At 54.9% G+C, this 20,704-nt stretch overlaps 8 protein-coding genes across 8 annotated transcripts in view; 4 read left to right on the top strand and 4 right to left on the bottom strand.

The window, feature by feature from the left end:
- Nucleotides 1-694: 694 nt before the first annotated feature.
- On the bottom strand, nucleotides 695-2,534 carry CHGG_08603 (uncharacterized protein; the record flags this gene model as incomplete). The annotated part of the gene is made up of 2 exons (XM_001226529.1): nucleotides 695-2,028; nucleotides 2,093-2,534. 2 exons carry the CDS (start codon nucleotides 2,532-2,534, stop codon nucleotides 695-697), a joined length of 1,776 nt encoding a protein of 591 aa, XP_001226530.1.
- A 2,866-nt stretch (nucleotides 2,535-5,400) lies between these two features.
- Nucleotides 5,401-5,859, top strand: CHGG_08602 (uncharacterized protein; the record flags this gene model as incomplete). Its single annotated transcript, XM_001226528.1, has 2 exons — nucleotides 5,401-5,467; nucleotides 5,576-5,859. 2 exons carry the CDS (start codon nucleotides 5,401-5,403, stop codon nucleotides 5,857-5,859), a joined length of 351 nt encoding a protein of 116 aa, XP_001226529.1.
- Nucleotides 5,860-8,451: 2,592 nt separating this feature from the next.
- Nucleotides 8,452-9,018, bottom strand: CHGG_08601 (uncharacterized protein; the record flags this gene model as incomplete). Its single annotated transcript, XM_001226527.1, has 2 exons — nucleotides 8,452-8,863; nucleotides 8,969-9,018. The coding sequence occupies 2 exons, from the start codon at nucleotides 9,016-9,018 to the stop codon at nucleotides 8,452-8,454; spliced, it is 462 nt and encodes a 153-aa protein (XP_001226528.1).
- Nucleotides 9,019-9,374: 356 nt separating this feature from the next.
- CHGG_08600 (uncharacterized protein) lies at nucleotides 9,375-10,229 on the top strand (the record flags this gene model as incomplete). The annotated part of the gene is made up of 1 exon (XM_001226526.1): nucleotides 9,375-10,229. The coding sequence occupies one exon, from the start codon at nucleotides 9,375-9,377 to the stop codon at nucleotides 10,227-10,229; it is 855 nt and encodes a 284-aa protein (XP_001226527.1).
- Nucleotides 10,230-11,231: 1,002 nt separating this feature from the next.
- CHGG_08599 (uncharacterized protein) lies at nucleotides 11,232-12,654 on the bottom strand (the record flags this gene model as incomplete). The annotated part of the gene is made up of 5 exons (XM_001226525.1): nucleotides 11,232-11,527; nucleotides 11,649-11,686; nucleotides 12,104-12,242; nucleotides 12,324-12,402; nucleotides 12,496-12,654. The coding sequence occupies 5 exons, from the start codon at nucleotides 12,652-12,654 to the stop codon at nucleotides 11,232-11,234; spliced, it is 711 nt and encodes a 236-aa protein (XP_001226526.1).
- A 1,733-nt stretch (nucleotides 12,655-14,387) lies between these two features.
- On the top strand, nucleotides 14,388-16,172 carry CHGG_08598 (uncharacterized protein; the record flags this gene model as incomplete). The annotated part of the gene is made up of 2 exons (XM_001226524.1): nucleotides 14,388-14,541; nucleotides 14,593-16,172. 2 exons carry the CDS (start codon nucleotides 14,388-14,390, stop codon nucleotides 16,170-16,172), a joined length of 1,734 nt encoding a protein of 577 aa, XP_001226525.1.
- Nucleotides 16,173-17,382: 1,210 nt separating this feature from the next.
- On the top strand, nucleotides 17,383-19,604 carry CHGG_08597 (uncharacterized protein; the record flags this gene model as incomplete). Its single annotated transcript, XM_001226523.1, has 7 exons — nucleotides 17,383-18,051; nucleotides 18,113-18,305; nucleotides 18,362-18,592; nucleotides 18,654-18,774; nucleotides 18,869-18,920; nucleotides 18,987-19,142; nucleotides 19,215-19,604. The coding sequence occupies 7 exons, from the start codon at nucleotides 17,383-17,385 to the stop codon at nucleotides 19,602-19,604; spliced, it is 1,812 nt and encodes a 603-aa protein (XP_001226524.1).
- A 343-nt stretch (nucleotides 19,605-19,947) lies between these two features.
- Nucleotides 19,948-20,704, bottom strand: part of CHGG_08596 (uncharacterized protein) — a gene marked incomplete at both ends in the record, with an annotated part of 2,105 nt that continues 1,348 nt past the window's right edge. The window contains 2 exons of the mRNA XM_001226522.1: nucleotides 19,948-20,008; nucleotides 20,178-20,536. Coding sequence (XP_001226523.1) covers nucleotides 19,948-20,008; nucleotides 20,178-20,536 — 420 coding nt within the window. The remainder of the gene's footprint in view (nucleotides 20,009-20,177; nucleotides 20,537-20,704) is intronic.

Genomic DNA, 20,704 nt, shown 5'->3' with positions numbered 1-20,704 from the left:
TGCACTTCCATGCCCCCTATTTCCGGTCAGGGGTCCCATTTCCCATCCGGCATGCGTACCACGAAAAATGCCGGCCCTGGCTTTGTCGTAAGCAAACTGATCACGTCACCCAATCCATCAACACTCGTTGTTTTCCAGCACCAGTGACTAAATCACACACCTTCGTCCTCGCCCAACGTGTCTTTGGCGGCGACTGTCTCATCGGCATGTTGTGATGTAAATGCCAGGGAGATGGCCCAACGCAACTGTCGTTGCAGGGGACCCTACGATTACAGTATCGATACGCCCAGGTAGGGAGGTACCTGCTCATACCCCCCTAGCCGGATGACCGTGGTCACCGTTTCCTGAAAATAGAGCCACTGTTACAAATGCTGAAAATAATTCAATGATCTACTTGTCCCCAAACGCCCGGGGACGCCAGCGCCCTCGATCAAATACATTGGCCTAAAATGCAATAGAAAACAACCCGCAGAAAAACACCGTCCTGCTCCCTCTGGTGAGCGGGCCACGCCCTAGTTCCCAAGTAGATCTTTCGTAACCGTGAACCAGCACAAAAACTCTAGCCCCAACCAAGAACATACCTAACGCATCCACGCCCCGTGCGACAATCTTCCCAACCGCCACACGAGACACGCCTACCACGCCCAACCCCACCCCCCTCCAACCCCAACCCACCACCATCGCACCTCCCAACCTAAGCGCCCTCACCCTGCTGCTGGCGACGGCGCTGGCCACTAGCGGCATTACTCGCGCCGTTAGCCGCCGTCCTCGAAGAAGACGACGCCGCGGCGGGACGTTCCGGCAGACGCGTCGTGCGCGACCCACCCGTCGAAGGCGATGCATTAGCCGTCGGGGAGCGCGCCGTCGCGGTCGACACGCCCTGGCCGCCGCCTCCCCGGCCCCCGGTCGTGGCTCCCCCGCCCCTGCCTCGGGTTGCGGCGCCGCCTCGTCCGCTGGCTGGTGCGCCGCCGCCGCGTCCGGCTTGAATTGGCGGGGAGCGGGAGGCGGTGGATGAGTCCTGGCCTGTGCGTTTGTTGGCGCCCTGGGCGGCGGTGGTTCGCGAGGTGGTGGAGGTGCTCTGGTTGTTGCCGCCTCGGGGGCTGGCGGTGGGCTTTCCTTGGGGGGGGGGTCGTGTTCCTTGGGCTGCGAGCTCGGCGGCGGCTCGGGCTTGGGGGGCCAGGACGTATGTGGGGAGGATGCAGAATTCGGGAGGGCATTCCTCGCTGCGGGGGCGGTAGGTCGGTTGAGTGGGTGAGGGTAGTCCCTTGCGGTAGGCTTCTTCTCTGGTGTTGATCTGCGCGGGATGGAAGGCGTTGCCAGAAGTGTTGACTTGCTGGCACCATTTGAGCCAGTGGACGAAGCGAGTACCGTGGCATGTTTCGGGAAGCCGCTTGATGCAGCCAGCAAGCTCCTTGACCAGTTCGTCGTCGTCGGGGTGGTCCTTCCGGCTGCTGGCCCTGTCGAAGTCGTAACGGAGAGCGCTGATATGCAACGTGACGGCCAGAAGGATACCACGGATGGTGCTGAGAGCTGAGGCAGCCCTGGCCAGGCGACGCAGCTCGATGGTTCCTTTCTCGGAGACCGGGGCAAAGTTGGTTGAGAGATTTGTTGTGCAGCCCCTCGAGCCTGTTCTTCCGCCTTTCAGCGCGTCCAGGAGGTTATCCCGAGAAGTGGCAGCGCTCTCAATTTTCGCAAAGACTTTGCTCCAGCCGCCACCCGGGACGCCCATATATTCACCGGACGCGAAGACAGTATTGTTTGGTTCGGCGTATTGGTTATACTTGCGGTCCGCAGGGACAAGGTGGGCCAGCGGCATCTCCCAGAAATAAGTCCCCTTCGCTATTTTGACAATCTGGTCCAGGGTGTAACGGTTTTCCCTGGTTGGCCCGGGTGATATGTGGACGTGGAGGCCGCACATGTTGTCGGCCCAAAAGTCGAACTTCTTGCCAAGTCCTTCCCAAACCGCGTTGATCTCGGGCTGCCACTGCTTCGAAACCGAGATTAGTGGCGTGGTAATTTCGATTCCCCCTTTATTGTGGTTATTAGCATCCGGAAACAAAAAAGTACCTTGTGAGGATATACGTATACGTACACCACTTTCTTGGTTCGGTCTGCGGGCCGAGTTGGAGCCAATCATCCCTTATGGACCTGTCTATGCCGCACTTCCACCCGTTGTCTCTTCCTAAAACCCCGTCGATGGTTGCTTTGACGGCATTAATAGCCCGTGTCTGCTGTGCGGATACGGCTCTACCATCGCCGTCGTTGTGGAGGTCAAAGTCCCAATCCCGCCAAAAGGGTGGCAGAGAAGAAGGGTTCGTGCTCTTCTTTTCTTTAACGTCAGCTTCGACGTTGGGTTTGACCTTGATGAAAACCTCGATTTCGGCGCTAAACAGAGGCAACTGGGTTGTCGTGGTTCTGGCGGTTCCGGCATTTCCAGTGTTTCCGGCGTTTCTAACGTTGCCGGCATTTGCAGCGTTCCCGCTGTTTGCGGGGGCTCCGGTATTGGTGGGAGTTCTGGGAGTTCTGGCGCTCATCTTGGTACGTTATGTTCCAAATGTTAGGTTGGTCTGTTGAAGTTGGTTGTTGATGATCTGCTGTCGAAACAGTTATCATGGCTCATGCGCATGTATTTATTTATCATCAAAGGTGGTATGGTCCACAATCGAACATCCTACACTAACTACTAGTATACCCGTTATCTAGGTGCGGTAGGCAGGCACTGAAGGCATAATTACATAAAGGTGAAACCCTTCTAGCGTCGGACTCAAAAGTCAAACTGGAATACCTACCGACAAAGAGACCGTGGATCAGCGCATGCCCTTCATTCATTGTGTGTGAAGCAAAAACGGGCCACCTTTTCCGCGGCCAGCAGGTCGCCTAACCTAGTCTCGGCCCCCAGGGCTCTTCTCGTTGCCTGGTAAAGGCATCAATGATAGGGAGGGAGACGAAAGTGTGGAGTCTGAATTCGGCTTACACAAATATGAATCGCCAAGGCTGGGGACAGGGCACCTTGAGCTCGATACCTCGGGGCCTTGGGTGTGAGCCAGGCAACAGTGTCGCAGACTCTAGGTACAGGACGTAACTTGCCTGGCGGCGCAGCACAACACCATGGTGGGTGCTGGGAAGGCTGCAGCGCTTGAAGGCAGGCAGGCAAAACGTTGGGTACCCACAATCAGAAACCAATCATGAAAGAAATGAATTAGTAGTATCAGTTCATTTTCTCTAGCTTCTAAAATTGCTGGCGTCGCTTCGTTCGTCAGTCGCACGACCCTTCGCTACGCTACGGGGCGCTTCCTTCCTCTCTCCCGCTCCTGGCAATTTTCCTGTCCCTCTCCGGAGGACAATCCGGGTTAGGGTTGAATACGGGAGAGACGAAGCGTCAATATCTGTCCGTCGGCCAACAACTCCATTCACTCGAAATTCTTATTCCACCTATACCAATCATTTCTATTATCGTTCCAAGCGCTGATGCATCTACACTCTCGTCGTCGCTACTTATATACCTATTGACTCCTCTGAGGGATCCTTCCCCGCCACAGCATCTAACGCCTGCAGTTGCCTGATAGCGTGATTGGACAATTCCAACCCCATAGCTCGTGATGGTGTCTCGCGATAGATCCGAGAGGTGTGCGGTGATTCTTGCTGACGTAGAATCGACTGTGACCCCTTGCCTGCTGCCTCATCAGACTGTTTAGCGCGATGGATCGGAAGCTGTGATATTTAGCGAATCGGCCATCTTCCCACTTCATGGCATGCTGGATGTAATCCTGGTAGGAGATCTTGCGCTGTCTAGGTTCAACGAAGTCCGCAACCCCTCGAGGAAACAGGGTCGGGCAAGCTAGCGAGAGCAGCGCATGCGTTTGGTTGAACTCGTCGAGAGGAGTACGTCGGATGGAAGGCAGAAACTGCTCAATGTTTTGCTCGGTGTTGCAATTAGTACATGTCTTGCGTGCCACAGCCGTCTCCACCGCCGCCTCAGTAGCGCCGCCTAGAACGACTATCACGTCTTCCATAGAAACAGCCTGGAATTGAAAGCGGCAGACGTGCAAACGGATGGAGTGGCGACGTTCGCGAAGGTCGAGCGAATTCAAGGTCACTGATCCGAGGCTTCAATTCGTGATGCAATTGTCTGACAGTCTGATTGATGTAACTGGAAGAAAAGGAGAGCCTCTGTGCCCTTAGAAACGCTGCATTGGGCCCAGTCTGGTGGGCCCAATAAGCCCCTGTCGTTGACCCGCCGTACCGTATCTCCCGCCACCCGTTTTGTGCAACATCAGTTGCATTGATTTATGTGGGGCGTTGCAGCTGCAATTCAACTGCAATGTGTATTTCCGTGTAATTGCTCCGGACCCTGGACGGCACTGGTTACTATGACCAGCTCAGGAAGAATCGAAAGAGGGCCCTGCGCAGGAGGGAGTGGTTTGGCGGGTCCCAGCATGCTCAACTTTAGCGAGCCGTAGCTGGTCTGCGCTGCAGGCTACCCAGTGCTATAGGTGACTGTGAAATGGGAGTCACACACCAACCAAGGCTCCTACACAAACTCAAATAAGACCCCCTATTTTATTTGGTTGGCTTGGCACGCCCCAATATTTTATTTATTTGGCTAGGTTGCATATTTATTTGGGTATTTGTCCAAATAAGCCAACATACCCATAGGCTCATAACCCTAACCCTGAACCACACCTCGTTTTTCAGGGGCGAGCATTTGCATGCACCCACACCCGCACTCGCACCCGCACCCAGGCTGGGCCAGGCCTGGGCTGGGAACTGGCTGAATCGTACAAAAATGCAATAAAATTCAGAACTGGCCAAATATATTTTTGGCCCATTTAGGCAATTGCCGGGCCTGCACCGCCCGCGCGCCCGCGCATCCATCCACCGGCCTGCATGCCCAGGACATCAAGATCACCGCCCACGAAAACCACCGCTTCAGACCTCTCTCTTTCCCACCCAATTCTGGTGGGTGCGCGGATGGATGCGCGGGCGGTGTGGGCTGGCAATCTCCTAATTGGGCAAAAAATATATTTGGCCAGTTCTAATTTTTCTTGCGTTTTTGAACGAATCGGCCAGTTCCTCGGCCAGGGGTGCGAGTGCAGGTGCCAGCCTTGAAAGAAGACGGTCTCGACGGTGTAGTCTGGGGTTAGGGTTATATATGTGTGTGGAACCCATTAATCTTGGCAAATAAGTCAAATAAGCCAAATAAAGCTTGGCAAATGTGGCCCTTTATTTGCCAAATATAGGGCCGTATTTGGTTTGGCTTATTTGCCAAGTATTTTATTTGGTTGCGAAATATTTGATTTGTGAGGAGCCTTGCACCCAACGGTTCTGCAAGAAGTCTGCGCTGTGCCCGCGCTGCGGCACAGCGGCCCATGGGGGAGGCGGGAGGGCGGGGAAAGCCCGATGCCCAACCCACGGCAACGAGATTCCATACTTTTGTCCGTGCTGCTCATGGAAGCACCCGTCCTGGGTACGGTGGTGCCCGGAAGCAATGAAGGCCGGGGGTGCGGCGAGGGAGGCATACCATTTCCGGCCTCGAACTTTTGAGCTTGCTTTGCAGCAACAAACACAACATCAGCAAGAGAGACTACTACCGAGGATGCGGAGCGTCACATTCCGGGGTGCGTCCACCCTGACGATGGTTTCCAAGGACCACGGGGCCGACCCCCCGGCTTTCTCATAGCCCAGGAGGAGGCTGCAAGGAGTTCGAGGCAAGGAAAGCTGACCTTTGCGAGGAAGGTTGATACGGATCTGATCGGAGACCGAGGAGACGGTGTTGGGGGCCTAGGGGTTACGACTCCAAAGGCCACGGATACCTTGCAGGCGGACGATCAGGATGTCGGAATGCAGGGAGCTGGGTAAGCTCCCTTAAACCGTAGCATGACAAATTCTGAAGAAGACGGGCCAAGGTAACATCGGTACAGGTTTTTAGTCTGACTGGGAAACCAGGACGGTTTTCCTGTACAACTAGCTAGATAGTTGGACCGGCGAGCCCAAGGGCATAGCGGTGTAGGAATAATACTATTGACTCGTCCAATGGATGATATTGCTAAATCTGATGGGCCACTCTTCGAGCTTGACCGCATATACCAGATGGACCACTCCAAGCTATCAACGGCGCCCAAGGTGAAAGTCTGGAAACAAGAACATGGCCGTAACCTGAAGTAAGAAGCCATGTACCTTGTCCGAAGGACCGCCCCAAATCTTAGAGGCCTAGTTCCAGTCACCTTCACATCCTGTGTTCCGTAAGGAGTCCTTGCCCACGACAAGCTCAACGGCCGAATCAGGAATATAGTCCATGGCGAACCATTCTCGCGAGCCTAATTTACCAGCCAGTTGCCCGCCGCACCCATCCAACATCCTATCCGACGTCAAGTCGCGCGCGGAGAAGAAAAATACCCCCTCTTCCGCCATGCTGTGGGGAGAGATGACAGCAACAAAGACAGGGCCTCGGCGGCACCATTTGCCCTTTCGGCGGACGGTCCGATGCGACATCCGTCTCCGGGCTTCCTTCAATGCGCTCTCGGGCGTGTCAAAAAGGGAAATGAAGGACGTCGGTTCCTCCTGGTTCCAATCGAGGTGTTTTTCGATGAGGCGGAGATTGATGCGGCAGCAGTAGCGCATGTAGTACGTGTTCTTGTCGCCCGCTTCGATCCCGTAGCCGCGCTCGTAAGGGGTTTGGGTATAATGCATCGTAGACGTGGTAGAGCTTGAAGTCACGTTCGTGGACCGGGTCAAGCTGGTGCGGTGAGAAGTCCTCCATCCTCTGTTATGGTCCCTTGGTAGGGTATGCTCTGACGATGTCGCGGTCACAAATGAAGAGATTCTTCTGCGATCTGTGAGGGAAGATGGCATATGAGAGCAAGATTGACATTGCCTCACTCCCAATACCTTCGGATTATTTATACCATGGGCACGAGTCGGAGCTGGGTGGGATGTTGTGAAACCCGAATTGGTGCCCAAATTGAACACACTGTCCCTCATATTTTGTATGCAGGCACCACCAGACTCGATGTTGCACACTATTCGTATGTGGCAGAAATCTGGTCTGCTATTGGTGATACAAATTTGTGGCCAACAGACAAAGGCTATGCTGGAAGCCGAAACGAGTTCCTCCACATCCAGTCCGCCCTATATTCAATCCTTGTGTTGGAAGACCAACAGCCACGATTCCACGGTTATCTCACAGATGATGGAGCTTACAACAGTCTGGTTGGGATTCTCGGAGCAGCTCAGAAGTCATCAATTGAAGGTTGTCCTTGTTTCTGTCTGTCCTTCCCCTTATCTTGTGTAAAATAGCTCGTCGTCAGCTCTTGGCCTCCCCCCACGTAGGCTGCATTGCGCCCACGTTGGGTAGCCATACATGTTCTGCAACCGAATGTCCGAGTGCCAAGTGCCACAACTTCCAACACCTTGAAACAGTTCTGCTCCGCGCGCTGTTCTTCTTCCGTCATCAACGTTCTGAGCTTCTTATCCTCCTCGTGAACTTCACTCCAGTTGTAGTAACCCCTACATTTCGTCCGATCCCCTTCAAAATCGTTCCGTTCATGCCACCACTTAACGCGGGCCCCGAAGTGCTTCTGGGCGATCAAGTGCACGCCATCGATATAGGGTTCGGCGTGCCTCTGGCTACCACTGATATTGGAACTGAAGCGAAGGAAATAGACGCACCGTTGGGGGTTTGTGGGGATCTTTGGCCATTCACCGACTGCGAAGTAAATGTAGTTAGGTATTGGTCAGAAACTCTGCTCCGGACTCTGTAGGGGGCAGTCGGAGGACTTTGGTGACGTTGCTGCCTTTCTCTTTGTATGAATCTCGGTATTTTTCCACAATCTCGTCCAGAAATTCTCGGTATGCCTGCCTGTCCAAGGCGTTGCCGGCGTCCAGCCTGGGGAAAATGTCGAAACCGCAGTCGATGCCCATGACGTTGATGAAAGGATGACGTTCGAAGCAGCAATTCGCCTGTTTGGGGCTACGGAGATGGGGTAATCTGTGAAAGGATGTCGATGGGAGGAAGGCCTTCTAACTGGAAGTCGAAGGGCAGTCATTTTTCACAAAGTTCACAGAATCCAGGATCTCTGAGGGGTTCGCGGTTGTGTAACAACCCATCCTGTCGTAGGCCTCACTGCTGCGCGCTGACGGCTTATCATCACGTAAAGCTTCAATACCTTGTCCACCACTCGATACCTTCTGTCAACGCCGGGATTCTTAGCAGTTTGTCAATGAGGTGTTGAATTCTACCAGCACCATCGGCTTGGCTGCAGACATGTATTGATTCCAGAGGCCCTTCATCTAGGTATGTACACGACTGCAGTCACCAGCGTCATGATCCTTCCGGTTACCCCTTTACCCGCCCCCCCACTTCCCCACCCTCTCTGACCTCCAACCGACCACAACCCCGTAAACACGCTTGCAAGTCGTCTTAAAGCACGACGCGCGATTCCGCCAACCCTGCTACAGCGCCTTCTTAGCATCAGAACTAAACGACGGCCCAATCATGCCATCACAGTCGAAGCCTTCAAACAACTGCAGGGTGCATCGCGTGGTGGGGTTGGTCTGCCGGTCGTAGGCGTAGTAATTAGGTGATTGGCGCGGCGCGGTACCGGTGCCCCTTGGGGATGGTGTGGCACGCGCTGCCCGGGATGCCGGGCCCCGCGGCCGTGTAGCTGGTGCCGCCGAAGTCGGAACGACTATCCGATGGTTGGGTGGTTGCTTAACAGCGGGCGGCGGGAGAGGCTTTTCTAGGTTGGCGGCGAACTGCCCGATGACCTGGAGGAAGACGAGGCTGAGGTGGTTGAGGTCGTTCTCGCCGCCCTGAGGGCGGCAGCCGAAGCAGGTGAGGACGTGGTCACAATTTACGGAAAACCTAAATACCATATGATTAAGGAACAGGTTGTTTCGACTCATTGTATTCAAGCTTACAGGCTTGGAAATGATGGTACCGATTGTTACCCCTAATTATTTTTCACACCCACAATCGTTGAAGATTGAGTAATTTGGCAGCTCCTGGTGCCGGGACATAATAGAGGTGGCTGACCGGCAAAGGATGCCTATCTTGTGGGTACCCAGAAGGGATTGGGGGCAAAGCAAATGGACAGCCAACCAGTGAAGCGACATTGGCAACCCAACTGCCCACCCTTCACAGCCCAACCGAGCCTTTTGTAGATGCAGGATCTCAGCCCTCAACATTCAGTACACGACCCAAGGCCGAGGAAGGGGACAAGACGCAAATCGGGATTCAACAAACATCGTTGAATCAGGGGCTCAGGGGCATCGCTCACCAACATCCAACCCACCGTCCATCTCCAACCCTCACCACCCCTCCCAAACCCACCTCCCCCCCTCCCCCCCCCAGTACAGCACCCCATACAAGCACAATGCGCCTCCTCTCAACGACCCCGACCGCCATCCCCCACCTGCGCGAGTTCATCGGCTCGCACATCCCGCCCTACGCCATCCTCTCGCACACCTGGGTCGACGACGGAAGTGACCCTCCAACATCTCGCCGCCGCCGACCTGTTCGCGCTGCAGGGGCGCGCACGCTTCGACAAGGTCCAGCGCGCCTGCGCTCTTCCCCGCACGCGCGACGCCCTCGAATATGCGTGGGTCGATACGTGTTGTATTGTTATAAGAGGAGTAGCGCGGAGCTGTCGGAGGCGATCAATTCTATGTTTGCGTGGCACCGCGATGCGGAGGTGTGTTATGTGTATTTGAGTGATCTTGAGCCGGGGGAGGAGGGTGATTTACGCAGGGATTTGCCGGGTTGTCGGTGGTTTTCCCGCTGGTGGACGCTGCAGGAGTTGGTGGCGCCGAGGAAGGTGCTGTTTTTTGATCGGGAGTGGAATTACCGCGGTAGTAAGGAGGAACTGGCGCCGCTTCTTTATGGAATCACAAATATCCCAGTGACGGTGCTTTGCCATCAGGCGGATTTGGGTGACATCGGGGTGGCGCGGAGGATGTCGTGGGCCGCTAACAGGGAGACGACGCGTTTGGAGGACATGGCATACTGCCTGCTGGGGATTTTCGATGTCAACTTGTCCCTCATCTACGGCGAGGGCATCAAGGCGTTTGCTCGACTACAGGCCGCTATCCTCCAGACGACGCCGGATTTGAGCATCTTTGCCTGGGCCGACACATCCGACACTTGCCCTAAATATGCGGGCATGCTGGCCACCAGTCCCGCCCCCTTCGCGGGAAATGGAAGCACCGGTGAACAGCTCGGCCTATGCTAACTTCGCCATTACCACAAGAGGGATACAAACAGAGGCCAGCCTAGTTCCAGCCACGTCGTGTGAAGGTTTACAGGCGGTCCTTGCGTTGGATACTCGTTGTCGGATGGATGGGTTCTACATTGGGGTCTACGTCCGGAAGATTGGCCCCAGCCTATATGTCAGGTCAAGGCCTCATAGGCTTTGGAGGGGACATCAGGCGACTGTCTTTTGGCTGGGACATGTGGTGGTTGAACTGGTTACACTGGTTACTAGACTCCCAACGCAGTTCCCCTTGCGGAACCTCGATCTTGCCGTGAATAACAGGTCGTCGGCCATCCGAGTCGGGTGGGGGCCGTTTGTATCATGGTGCGCTCAACAAATGCCCAGAAGCCACTTTAGCACGGAGGACGGAGTCTTCTTTTCTCGTGACCCGGACACTGAAGGCCGGTGCGTGTATATTGCATCAGGGATCCTCTCTGGCAGGAGTGTCCCCGGACTCGGCAGCCAGCGCGTTGAGTTAAAATTTTTATTTGCTTGCTTTCGGTGGAACTGTCGTTTCCCGCATGTTGTGGTGGCGAGTCTGGACTCGGTGGGCTCCCCACCGGAAATGTTGTTACTGGAGCAGACGAGATTTGACAACGACTGGCAAGCACATAATCTTGTCACTGACGCCATTAAGGATAGCCTATTGGACATGGCAGACATATGGTCCAACGATGGACAGGCGAGCTGGTCCCGAGGATCCAGGGCTTTGACTGAACAGCACCCTAACCTCCAAGTTCGGCTTGAAATATCGGAAGAGGTTGAGCCCAATGTCTGTGTCGGGTCAACCAAGGTGTTCGATATTTCCTTCGCGATTGATGACGCGCCAGCGCCAGCCTCAGCTTTCGAAAAGGGCCTGACAGAAGAAGCATAGCAAACGTACTACACAGTGCATACCCAGTTTCGCTCTCTGAATAATGTCTGTTCTTTTCCTTGCATGGTTCCCAAGTGAAAAAAACTATACATAGCCCAAGTCCATCATCAGTGACCCACCATCTTCTGCAGCGCCTCGCTATACCGCGCACCCTGGGGCTTGGCCTCCTCAACGATGCGGCGCATCTCGGCCATCTCGGCCTCGGTGAGCTCCACGTCCCGTGACGCCCAGTTCTCCTCCAGCCGGTGGGCCTTGGTCGTGCCGGGGATGGCGATGAAGCCCTGGGCGGCGACCCAGGCCAGGGCGACCTGCGTAGTGGTGCAGCCCTTTTTGACGGCGAGCTTCTGCAGCTCGGGGACGATAGCGCGGTTTTTGTAGAAGTTTTCGCCTTGGAATTTGGGGACTGGGCGGGTGAAATGGATATCAGCATGTCCATCGCTTGTTGCGGCTTCAAAAAGGGGGGGGGAGAACACAACGCAGGAGGTGGAACCAGTCAAAACATAGAAAAGGGGACGGAGACTTACTACCGCGACGGCCGTCGGTGGGACCAAAATCGTCGGGGCTGTGTACGCAAAGTCATCGACCAGCCAACCGTGCCCTAGCGGACCGTAAGCAACGTAAGCCACGCCGAGTTCTCTGGCAGCATCGATCAGGCCATCTGTCTCATGCACCGTCTCGAAAGCGGAGAACTCGGCCTGAACGGCGTCGATCTTGGCAACTGTCAACTTGTTAGCACGCCGTATCAACGGTTCCGGTCGTGTAATGGTTCTTTACTAGAGTGTGCTTTGCGCAAGGTCGCCGCTGAGCATTCTGAAAGCCCAATGTATTTGGTTTTGCCCATCCGTCGTAACTCATCAAGAACGGGGATGGACTCCTCGAGGGGCGTGTCTAGATACCAGACAGACAGCGTCAGCGGATATCAAGCTACGCAAGACACTCGGTGGCTATCATACTAGGATCGATGCGGTGTAGGTAGTACAAGTCTGGGGTGAATCCGAGTCTCTCAATAGTGCCCTCGATGTATTCCCCGATGTGGGAAGGCTTGTTGGTGACGGTCATCTGCGGCGTGGCCATGTTGCTACCAGTCTTGGACATATCGATACCGCATTTGGATGCAACTGTGAAACAGATCTGGTGTAAGCACAACCGCACATCATAAACGCAAGGAGACCAGATCCCCGCGTGGCCTGGAAACGTACCAAAGACCTTGTCGCGAACATTGTGTTTGCGGATGAAATCCCCAACGAGCTTCTCGTTAACTCCGAATCCGTAGATAACCTTGTTGTGTTAGTATCAGCGGCAATTATTACAATTACGGTGGTCACGCATAGGCTGATAAATGCGCGGATGTCAAAAGAGGTCTAGCCTTACTGCTGTGTCCCAGAACGTACATCCAAGCTCCAGGGCCTTGAGTAGAACGGGCTCGGCTTGCTCTAAGGTGAAGTTTGTCCCAAGACCATGATTAAAGCCCATTGCTCCGAAGCCCGGGACAGGGACCTCAATGTCGCCAAAGCGGAGCGTCTTGACCATCGTGACGGAACCGAGCGAGTGCTGAAGGCGGTTGATTGTGAGTGTGTTGGCTCTGTTGAGAAGAAAGTTGGAAAGTATTGACGGTCAGAATATCTCCCAAAGGCGAGCCAGCTTTTATTGAGAGCATATGGCTCCCTGAACCATGGTTCTTCCAAGGATTAAGCGTACCTAGCTATGGGGTGGCCCTCCGGAGGTAGAGACATTATCTCCGATGTCCGCGAAACATTGTTGCCTCACAAGCAAGATCGGACTCTTGCACATGGCCCCGGCTCAACCTCCAATGGGGCTGAGCTAGGTGATCGGAGGGTAAATATCCTTTCCTCTGTCAATCATGGGATGGGCAATTCTCCGTTAATTAAGCCCCGGCGACTGGCCTTGTGTGAAAAGCTGTTTATCTCTCTCTTCATCCTCGGCGAATTCACGGGCACTGGGGTCGACGTGGTACCCACCCGTGGGATGCGGAGAACCGGTTGATCCAGTCCCCATTGGCGTTGCGTCACCAAACGGCTCAATGTTGTTGATGGCCAGCATCGCAGCCAGGAGCCTGCCCGCCCAGTCGTCTTGCCAATACGTGTAACAACAGAGGTAATGTTCCAATGTCTCCCTCACTTATCCTCACACCAGACAGCCATTCGTCCGCAGACCTTACAGTTTTGGGATGAGCCTTCGGATATCTTGACTAAGTTCGAGCCATCTATACTTGACTGATAATGAACTCTACTTGGCAGGGCATAAATACTGCGCTAGGTTTGGTGTGGGGTTCAGCGTTGGTGGTGGCGGTTAGTGGAGAAAAGGAACTCTGGTGGGATGAAGGATGCCCTTTGGTGTGAGGCAGGAGAGCATGTGGCAGTGCGGTTGGAGGAGGGCCTAAAGGGGGCCCTGAAGTGGGGAGGAGAGATGAGGGGAGAATGCTGTATGTTACCGCGGTGGGCCGGGGGGCTATACTTTGTGGTGACGGTGGCAAGGATGAGCGGTTGGGGAGGTGAAGGTGCGCTGTTAGGTTGGTGTCAGGACCAGGTAGGCTGTGGGACTGGATCGTTGTGCGCGGATGAAGGTCTCCTATGCTAGTTGTGAGCCCAGGTCCAGAATCACGAAGTATCTGTCGCATTGCTGGCAGGAGGTCAGGGTGTGTTTGACGCGGCACTGCTCGGTGAGACGAGCCTCAATCATGAAGGATTTGGCGCAGGAAGGACGTATAATTGTTTCTTGGAACATGATGGGTACCCTCCTTTGTTGGAGTATTGGGCGAAAGACGAAGCTCCAAAGCATCGCCTAAGTTAGGTAGAATTCTGGTCTCGGCAGGACAGAAACACCGAAAGAGAGGACTGCGGGAGCGGTGACGGTATGGACCTCACCACATCCCGTCCCTTTCCTGTGTCACCTAGCTAGCCAGGGCCTGAGTGTTATTGAGTTGGTAGGTATTTCCATACGCTGCAACAACCCTTCCGTCCCACTTGGTATTGGTCCACGTTATCCACAACCATGGTTTCCATTGGTGTTGGAGTTTTAGACTTGGATAGATGAAGGCTGTTGACGCAGGAAAGAGCGGTGCGGCATGTTGTGAAACACAAACACCTTGCTCCAGGCTGGTCTCATCCCTTGCAGAGGTACCTGTTAAGAGACCACGAGATCGCCCTCCGTTTTCTGCTTTCCACCTTCCTGTTTCCACCCCGTTCGTTGCAACTTCCCTTATTCCCACCATTGTGACTGTACATTGTCGTCAATATCCAATCATGACAAGCGAGAAGATGTCTTCTCGCATTCTCGCCGAGATATCTCGCTCGGATTTAGCTGATTTCTCGACCGCCGACGGCAAAATCACCAACCTTCGACATGTCACTTCCTACAATTGGCTCGAAAGGCCAGCACCCACCATCGCGGTTCCTGGTAAGGCAGCCCTTGTATGAGGCCATTGAGATTGAACGAACTTTAATGAAGGCGTCAAAGGCTCCCCCCCTCTTTGGTCGCCGCCATCAGTACCCTTCAAGCTGGCTCCGGATTCAGGAACAATCTTCATCGATCAAAATGCCGCGCGCAACCCGCGGTTTCCTCTCGAGCCCCTATTTCGCGCCCTTGCCATCGATTGCCCAGAATTTGCTCTCGGAGACGTCGATCTCGTCACGGATAGAAACAACATCCGCAAGCTCCTCCGATTCGTGCAAGGATCCTCCTACGACCCGTTCCAGATCCAAGTCGACATTGCCGGCGACCAGACCGCGTTGTTCACGCGCATGGGAGAGAAGACAAAGGAAACCATCTCGGGCTTCAGGGGGTACGGGCATAACTTCGAGAAAGCCTGCACCAAGGCGTCGAGCGGAAGCACCGGCCACCACAGGATTGTTGGGTATAACTTCGGCGGCCTCAAGTGTCTTGTGCGGCATGAGACTGACGGGTACTTCGATGACAAAAGCCCACGAGGGCCGACCGACGACCTGTCGGACACCTTGGGAGGTCTTTCCATCTCCAAGTCGGGCACCGAGATCAATCCCTCATCAGGGATCATTGTTGAGACCAACGGCAAAGTGGTGGATTTGTCTTCGACTCTCGAGATCAAGACCCGCGCGGCTAGCCGCACGCTGGATATGGCTGAGGTTTCTCCTCAACTGTGGATCTCACAGACTCCCAACCTGGTCGCTGCTTATCACCGCAACGGCACCTTCGACAACGTCCAGCTCCGAGACATGACTGGGGAACTTCGCCAGTGGGAGATCAGCAACCAGGGCCATCTCCGCCAGCTGGCAGGTCTCTTGACAAAGATCATCGGAGTGGTGAGACGTAGTGGTGATCGTAGCGCGTTGGTTCAGTACGACGGCGTATCGAGACTGATCATTTTAGTCGGCAAGGGCACCCGGGCACTGCCCGACGACTTGTACGCAACATGGGAGCGGAAAAGCAAGGGGGGGGCTGAGCCCACGGACGATCAGAAGAACGCCGCAAGTGACCCGTCGCGCCCCGGCCAGGACGCAACCCTCCCAACCATCCCTGACGGCACCTCCTTCTCCGATATCATTGATCATGCTCTGCGCAGTGGCCTCCGCCAATTCTTTCGCCGAATGCCGACACAGTTGTCTGACTACGACACCCTTTGCGAAGCACTGCAGTCTCGCTCTGTTGATGTTCTCGCGGGCCGTGGAGTACGGGATGTGATGCACGATCTGAGAGAAGGGAAGAACGACTGGGATCCCGAAGAACAGATGGCAATCAAAGGATACAAGAACGAGGCGCGGGATTCGGCTTTTAGGCTCTTGTATCTGATCCTGGTCGAAGGGTGGGCTTTGCAGACCCCCAGGGACCGCAACTCTGTCTACAACGCTACGCAGTTTGTGGTCTCGCACCCCGGCATCTTCAAGCAGCGGACCCGCAAGATGGTTCGTGCAGCATTTGAGCATCACTTCCATCCCTCGGATAATCAGCGGCGAGTGTTGGATAAATGGCCCGTTGAATCGGAGATAGAGGGTGAGGATGTGACGACCGAGGATGATTCCGACTTTGCCTACATGTCGGACGACAGCTTCTAGGGCAAGGACCGGGGGCCGGCAACTGGAACAGCCGACTGAAGTTCCATTTCTCAGGACGAGGATGTGACCACGACCATTCACCATTGTATCTTTGCAACTCAAATGGGCGATGCTGGGTTTACCGCTTTCCATGATCGACGTCGTAGGGGTTCGATATTTAAAGCGCGATAGGGTGTTCTCGGACATGATGATGTTACCCGCAGCTATTAACGATGGAGTCGATGTACAAGCCAGCCTCCGCATATGGGCCCCTCAAAGTGATCTACCTTAGCTTTAAAGCGAGATGAGAAGAAACGCTTGCGCCCTAAAAAGAGTTTACTATTAATAAGTGGCCCCTGAGAAAGCTGTTACGTTTCGCGATCCAATACCGTGTACCAATGTGGGGAGTATATGCGACTCGCAATCAGTCTTCTCACCCGTACTGCAACCCTGACTGAGTGAGATGTAGAACGATGAGCAGGTGCTGCAGGTCATTCATTGAGCTAAGTAAGGTAGGTAGACGGGCCCATATTGGGAATAGCTTTCAATTCATATCGGGGTCGATATTGTCAATCGACATGCGGACTACCGAGGTACCAGCAATTAGGTAGCCCAAGTTATTTTGGGGCCTTGTTATTGACTTGGCCACCTAGGCGGAGATCACGAGCAATGTTGAATAACGTGGTTATGCATGGTTTGTGTAAGGTTGCTGGCATTGATCAGAGCTTCCAGATGGTGGGAGGCTCTGTTTCTATATACAGAGAGAGAGATGGGGCTGCAGGGCTCCCTGTTAGCCACCAGGCTCCCTGACAGCCACCATCATGACTTGTGACCTCTGTATCCATTTCAGTAAGCAACAAGGATAAGCCCCCATGTTCCGTCAAGATAAAATGTCTTTGTCGTATAATTTACGCCACGGACATACGAGACGGACCGCTCTTGTTACAAAAACGCCCGCCGGATGCGTCAAGTCGAAAGAGATGTCTTATGGGGGAACCTTTAACGGTGTTTATAGCGGAATTTAATCCGTTCTTTGTCTCAGGTGAACTTCAATGAGATCCTGGGCATGGGTTTCGTGATGCCAGCAACTCCTTGGACGACCAACCTCTCACCACACGACCTTCCACCGCTTAGCTGGAGCCTACCAACAACATCGAATTATCATCCTTCACGCTCGACTCGTGTGGCGGTTGCATGACCAAGACCAACCAATTCCCGAGCATCCGTTTCCATGGCCGACAACGCCGCTCAAATTGCCCGAGTGCGGCAACGGTTAGCTGAGCTTCGGGCAGAGGAAGACCGACTGCGCGCAGAAGATGCCGACATAGAAAGGAGAATACAAACTGAACAAGAGAATCAGGAGGAAGAGGAGAAAAGGCAGGAGGAGCAGGAGGAGCAGGAGGAGCAGGAGGAGCAGGAGGAGCAGGGAGAGGAGGAAGTGCAGCAAGAAGAGGATGATGAAGACAGAAGGTTTGAGTTTCTCCAAAAGAAACAAGCGTTCCAGTTTGAGAAATTTCGAACCGAAGGCCGTTTCATGACCAAGGCTGAGACCAAGGCGGAGAAGTTCCTGAATATCAAGATCCCGAAGCGCGGACGGTACCGTGGGCCCGGCCTCCTCTCAGGGAAATGGAAAGGGTCGCGCTTTGATTGGGACCCAGATGACATTGGCGGCCACAGGAACTCCAAAGAGGCCAAGCGGGCCCGGATAAGTCTTCAGCGAAGGCTCAAAGCTCACAAGTTCCACCTGGAACGCACACTCGGATGGGGAGGGAATGGTATCGCTTCACTCTACCGCTTCAAGCGGGGCCCCGCCGGCCCTGTTGACTACTTCGTCGTCAAGTGCAATATCGATTCTCAGAAATCGTTGCGGGGCTTAAGGCGAGAGAGGGAGATGCAAAGCGTAGGTGCACAACCACGAGCTTAACACCTTGTGCCCAACCGCTAATACAAGGGCGTGATAGGTATACCGAAACGCTCTGCATATCGTTCAGACGCTGGACTTTATCCCAGCTCCAGAGCGAAATCCGGCTGCATTTGATCCTATGATCTTTCTCAAATACCACTCGCGTGGTAGCCTCCACAAAGTCATCTGTACTGCTCAAGAAAACGAAGACCCTTTCCCCGACCGGGCTTTGTGGCACATGTTTCGTTGCTGTAAGTCCGCTTGATAGTTTGATGATGCCCTGAGCTGACTCACCTGGGGTGTCCAGTGATCAAGTCGTGCATCGCGATGGAGTACCCCCCTTCCAAGGACGACAAGTATCTCGCTACGAACGAGAGGGGTGAAATCATCCAGCCACTCACTCACGAGGTTAGCGAGCGTATCCCTCCGGACCTCCGAGCCCTCTACGACCAAGCCATGCAGGACGGAACCTGGAAAGACATGGGCAATGCTCCAGGGGGGGAAGGTTTGGTCCATTTTGACATCGACCCCCAGAACCGTAAGTTCCATACTCGTCACTTGCTACATGCCACCCGGGCCAAGCTCTTACTCATCGCTAGTTCTATTCGGTGGCTTCCCCACCGTCGTGGCACGCGACGACCCTCATTACGACTTTCCCGTTCTGAAAGTGGGAGACTTTGGTAATGCTTTCAAGGTTGACGACGCCTTTCTAGCTTCGCGGTAAGCAGTGCTCAACCCCAACAACCAGGCAATTACCGAAGTCATGCCTCGGCAGTGGGCTCGCCATCCATGTTCTAACAATCTCGTTTTCTAGTCATTACATGTGGACGTTCCGCGAACAGGCAAAGCCAAATTTCATGGCGCCGGTAAGCATTGTTCTATCCCGCTGGACTTCTGATGTTCTGGCCAGTGTTACTTACGATACTCTACAGGAGCAATTCACCGCCGAATGGGATTGGGTGGCGAACAACCCCACCGAGCAGGTCTTCGTCACCGAAGAAGACCGGCAAGGGGATATCTTGCCCCCACCCCCCATCGAGATAGCCGGAAAGTACTCCTTCAAAACCAATCTCTACCAGCTCGCGCTCGTAAGCAGTCTCCCCTCCCACCGACACACCCCATCCACCCCCCAACCCCTCTCACTAACCCCCACCACCCAGTGCATGATCAGCGCCATAACCTTCCACCTCCCCTCGCTGCCCCCCTTTCCGGGCAAGATGCAAATTACAGACCCGCAAGACGGCGCGCGCAAGACGGTGTGGTCGTACGGCGCGTACATCCTCGGGCCCCGGTACAGGAAGGTCGACCCCAAGCTGCGGCACCTGGTGGCCTGGTGTCTGTGCGAGAAGCCGGCGCACCGCCCGCCCCTAGGGGATTTGTTGCGGAGGGTAGATGAGTTTTTGGCGGCTAAGCGGTGGGGGCCGGATAATAGTAATGAGACGATGCAGCGGTTCATGAGGAGGAATGTGGATCTGCCGCCACCGCCGAAGAATAGGACGCATTGGGTCGATGAGACGTGGAATGGAGCCAGTTCGATGCCGTATGATTGAGGGAGGATGCTTGGGATGGAGTGGTGGATTGAGGTGGTGATGGGGTGAAGGGATGAAGATCAGGAGGGGATCACGAAGAAGGTTTGCGTTGTATTCGTCAGGACCTGGTCTGAAGATCGTGGTTTGGGATTTTGGAGTCACGTTCTTGAAAGTTTCTTAGAGTGGGGGTTAACCGCAGAATCCTTTTGCCAACATACCGGCCCCCTTTCCACACCATGGCCTCGATAAAACCAACTAACCTTGGGTCTAAACCGCCCTCATTCTCGCGAACGGAAAGTCGGGCTCACGGAAAGCCTTTTCTGTCGCCGCCATGGACTTGTACTCCTCCGGTAGCGGCAGAAACTCAAAGTTCAACACCAGCATCACCACCATAATCTTCAGTTCCATCATCGCCAGCCTCCGTCCTGTAGCAGTCGCCCACAGTTAGCAACCAATTCACAAACAGCGCCACCGCAACACCGCGCAGCACAAAGGGACAACTCACCAGGACACCCCCTAACCCCCCCACCAAACGCCAGCCCCGGCAACGCCGCCGCATCAAACCTCTCCTTCCCCCCCTCCCCATCCACCAACCACCGCCTCGGCTCAAAAACCCCCAAATCCCTCCCCGCCACCCCCCTCAGCCCATCTCCCCTCTTCTCGCCCGCCGCCCTCGACGTCGCACTCCTCCTCCCCTCGTCCACAGCCTCGCCCGGCGGCGCCCTGTTCACGTGGTAGTTCATGAGGATCTCGGCGCCGCGCGGCACCGGACAGCCCAGGATGTGCGTGTCGACGAGCGCTTGGCGTAGGCTACCTTTGGCGGTGCCTGAGAGGCGCAGGGTTTCTTCGCAGGTAGCGTCGAGGTAGGGGATGTCGGCGTTGAGGATGGTGGTGGCCGGTGGTGGGGGGGGAGGGGAAGGCGGTGCGCAGGGTGGCGCGGAGAGTGGTTTGGACTGTGGGGTGGGATTCCATGTAGCGCAGGAACCAGGAAGAGGGTGTTGGCGGTGGAGTCGTGGCCCTGGGGGGGGGGTTACTGGGTCGGTTAAGGGGGGGGGGTAAAGCGGAGGGATAGGGGTGAATGGCGTCAGGCGCGCCCATAATGGCTCTACTCGGAGAGACAT

Source organism: Chaetomium globosum, genomic scaffold, assembly GCF_000143365.1.
Source record: "Chaetomium globosum CBS 148.51 scaffold_6 genomic scaffold, whole genome shotgun sequence".
NCBI lineage: Eukaryota > Fungi > Ascomycota > Sordariomycetes > Sordariales > Chaetomiaceae > Chaetomium > Chaetomium globosum.
Note: the sequence above shows the minus strand (reverse complement) of the source record. Positions and strands in the feature narration are given on the sequence as shown.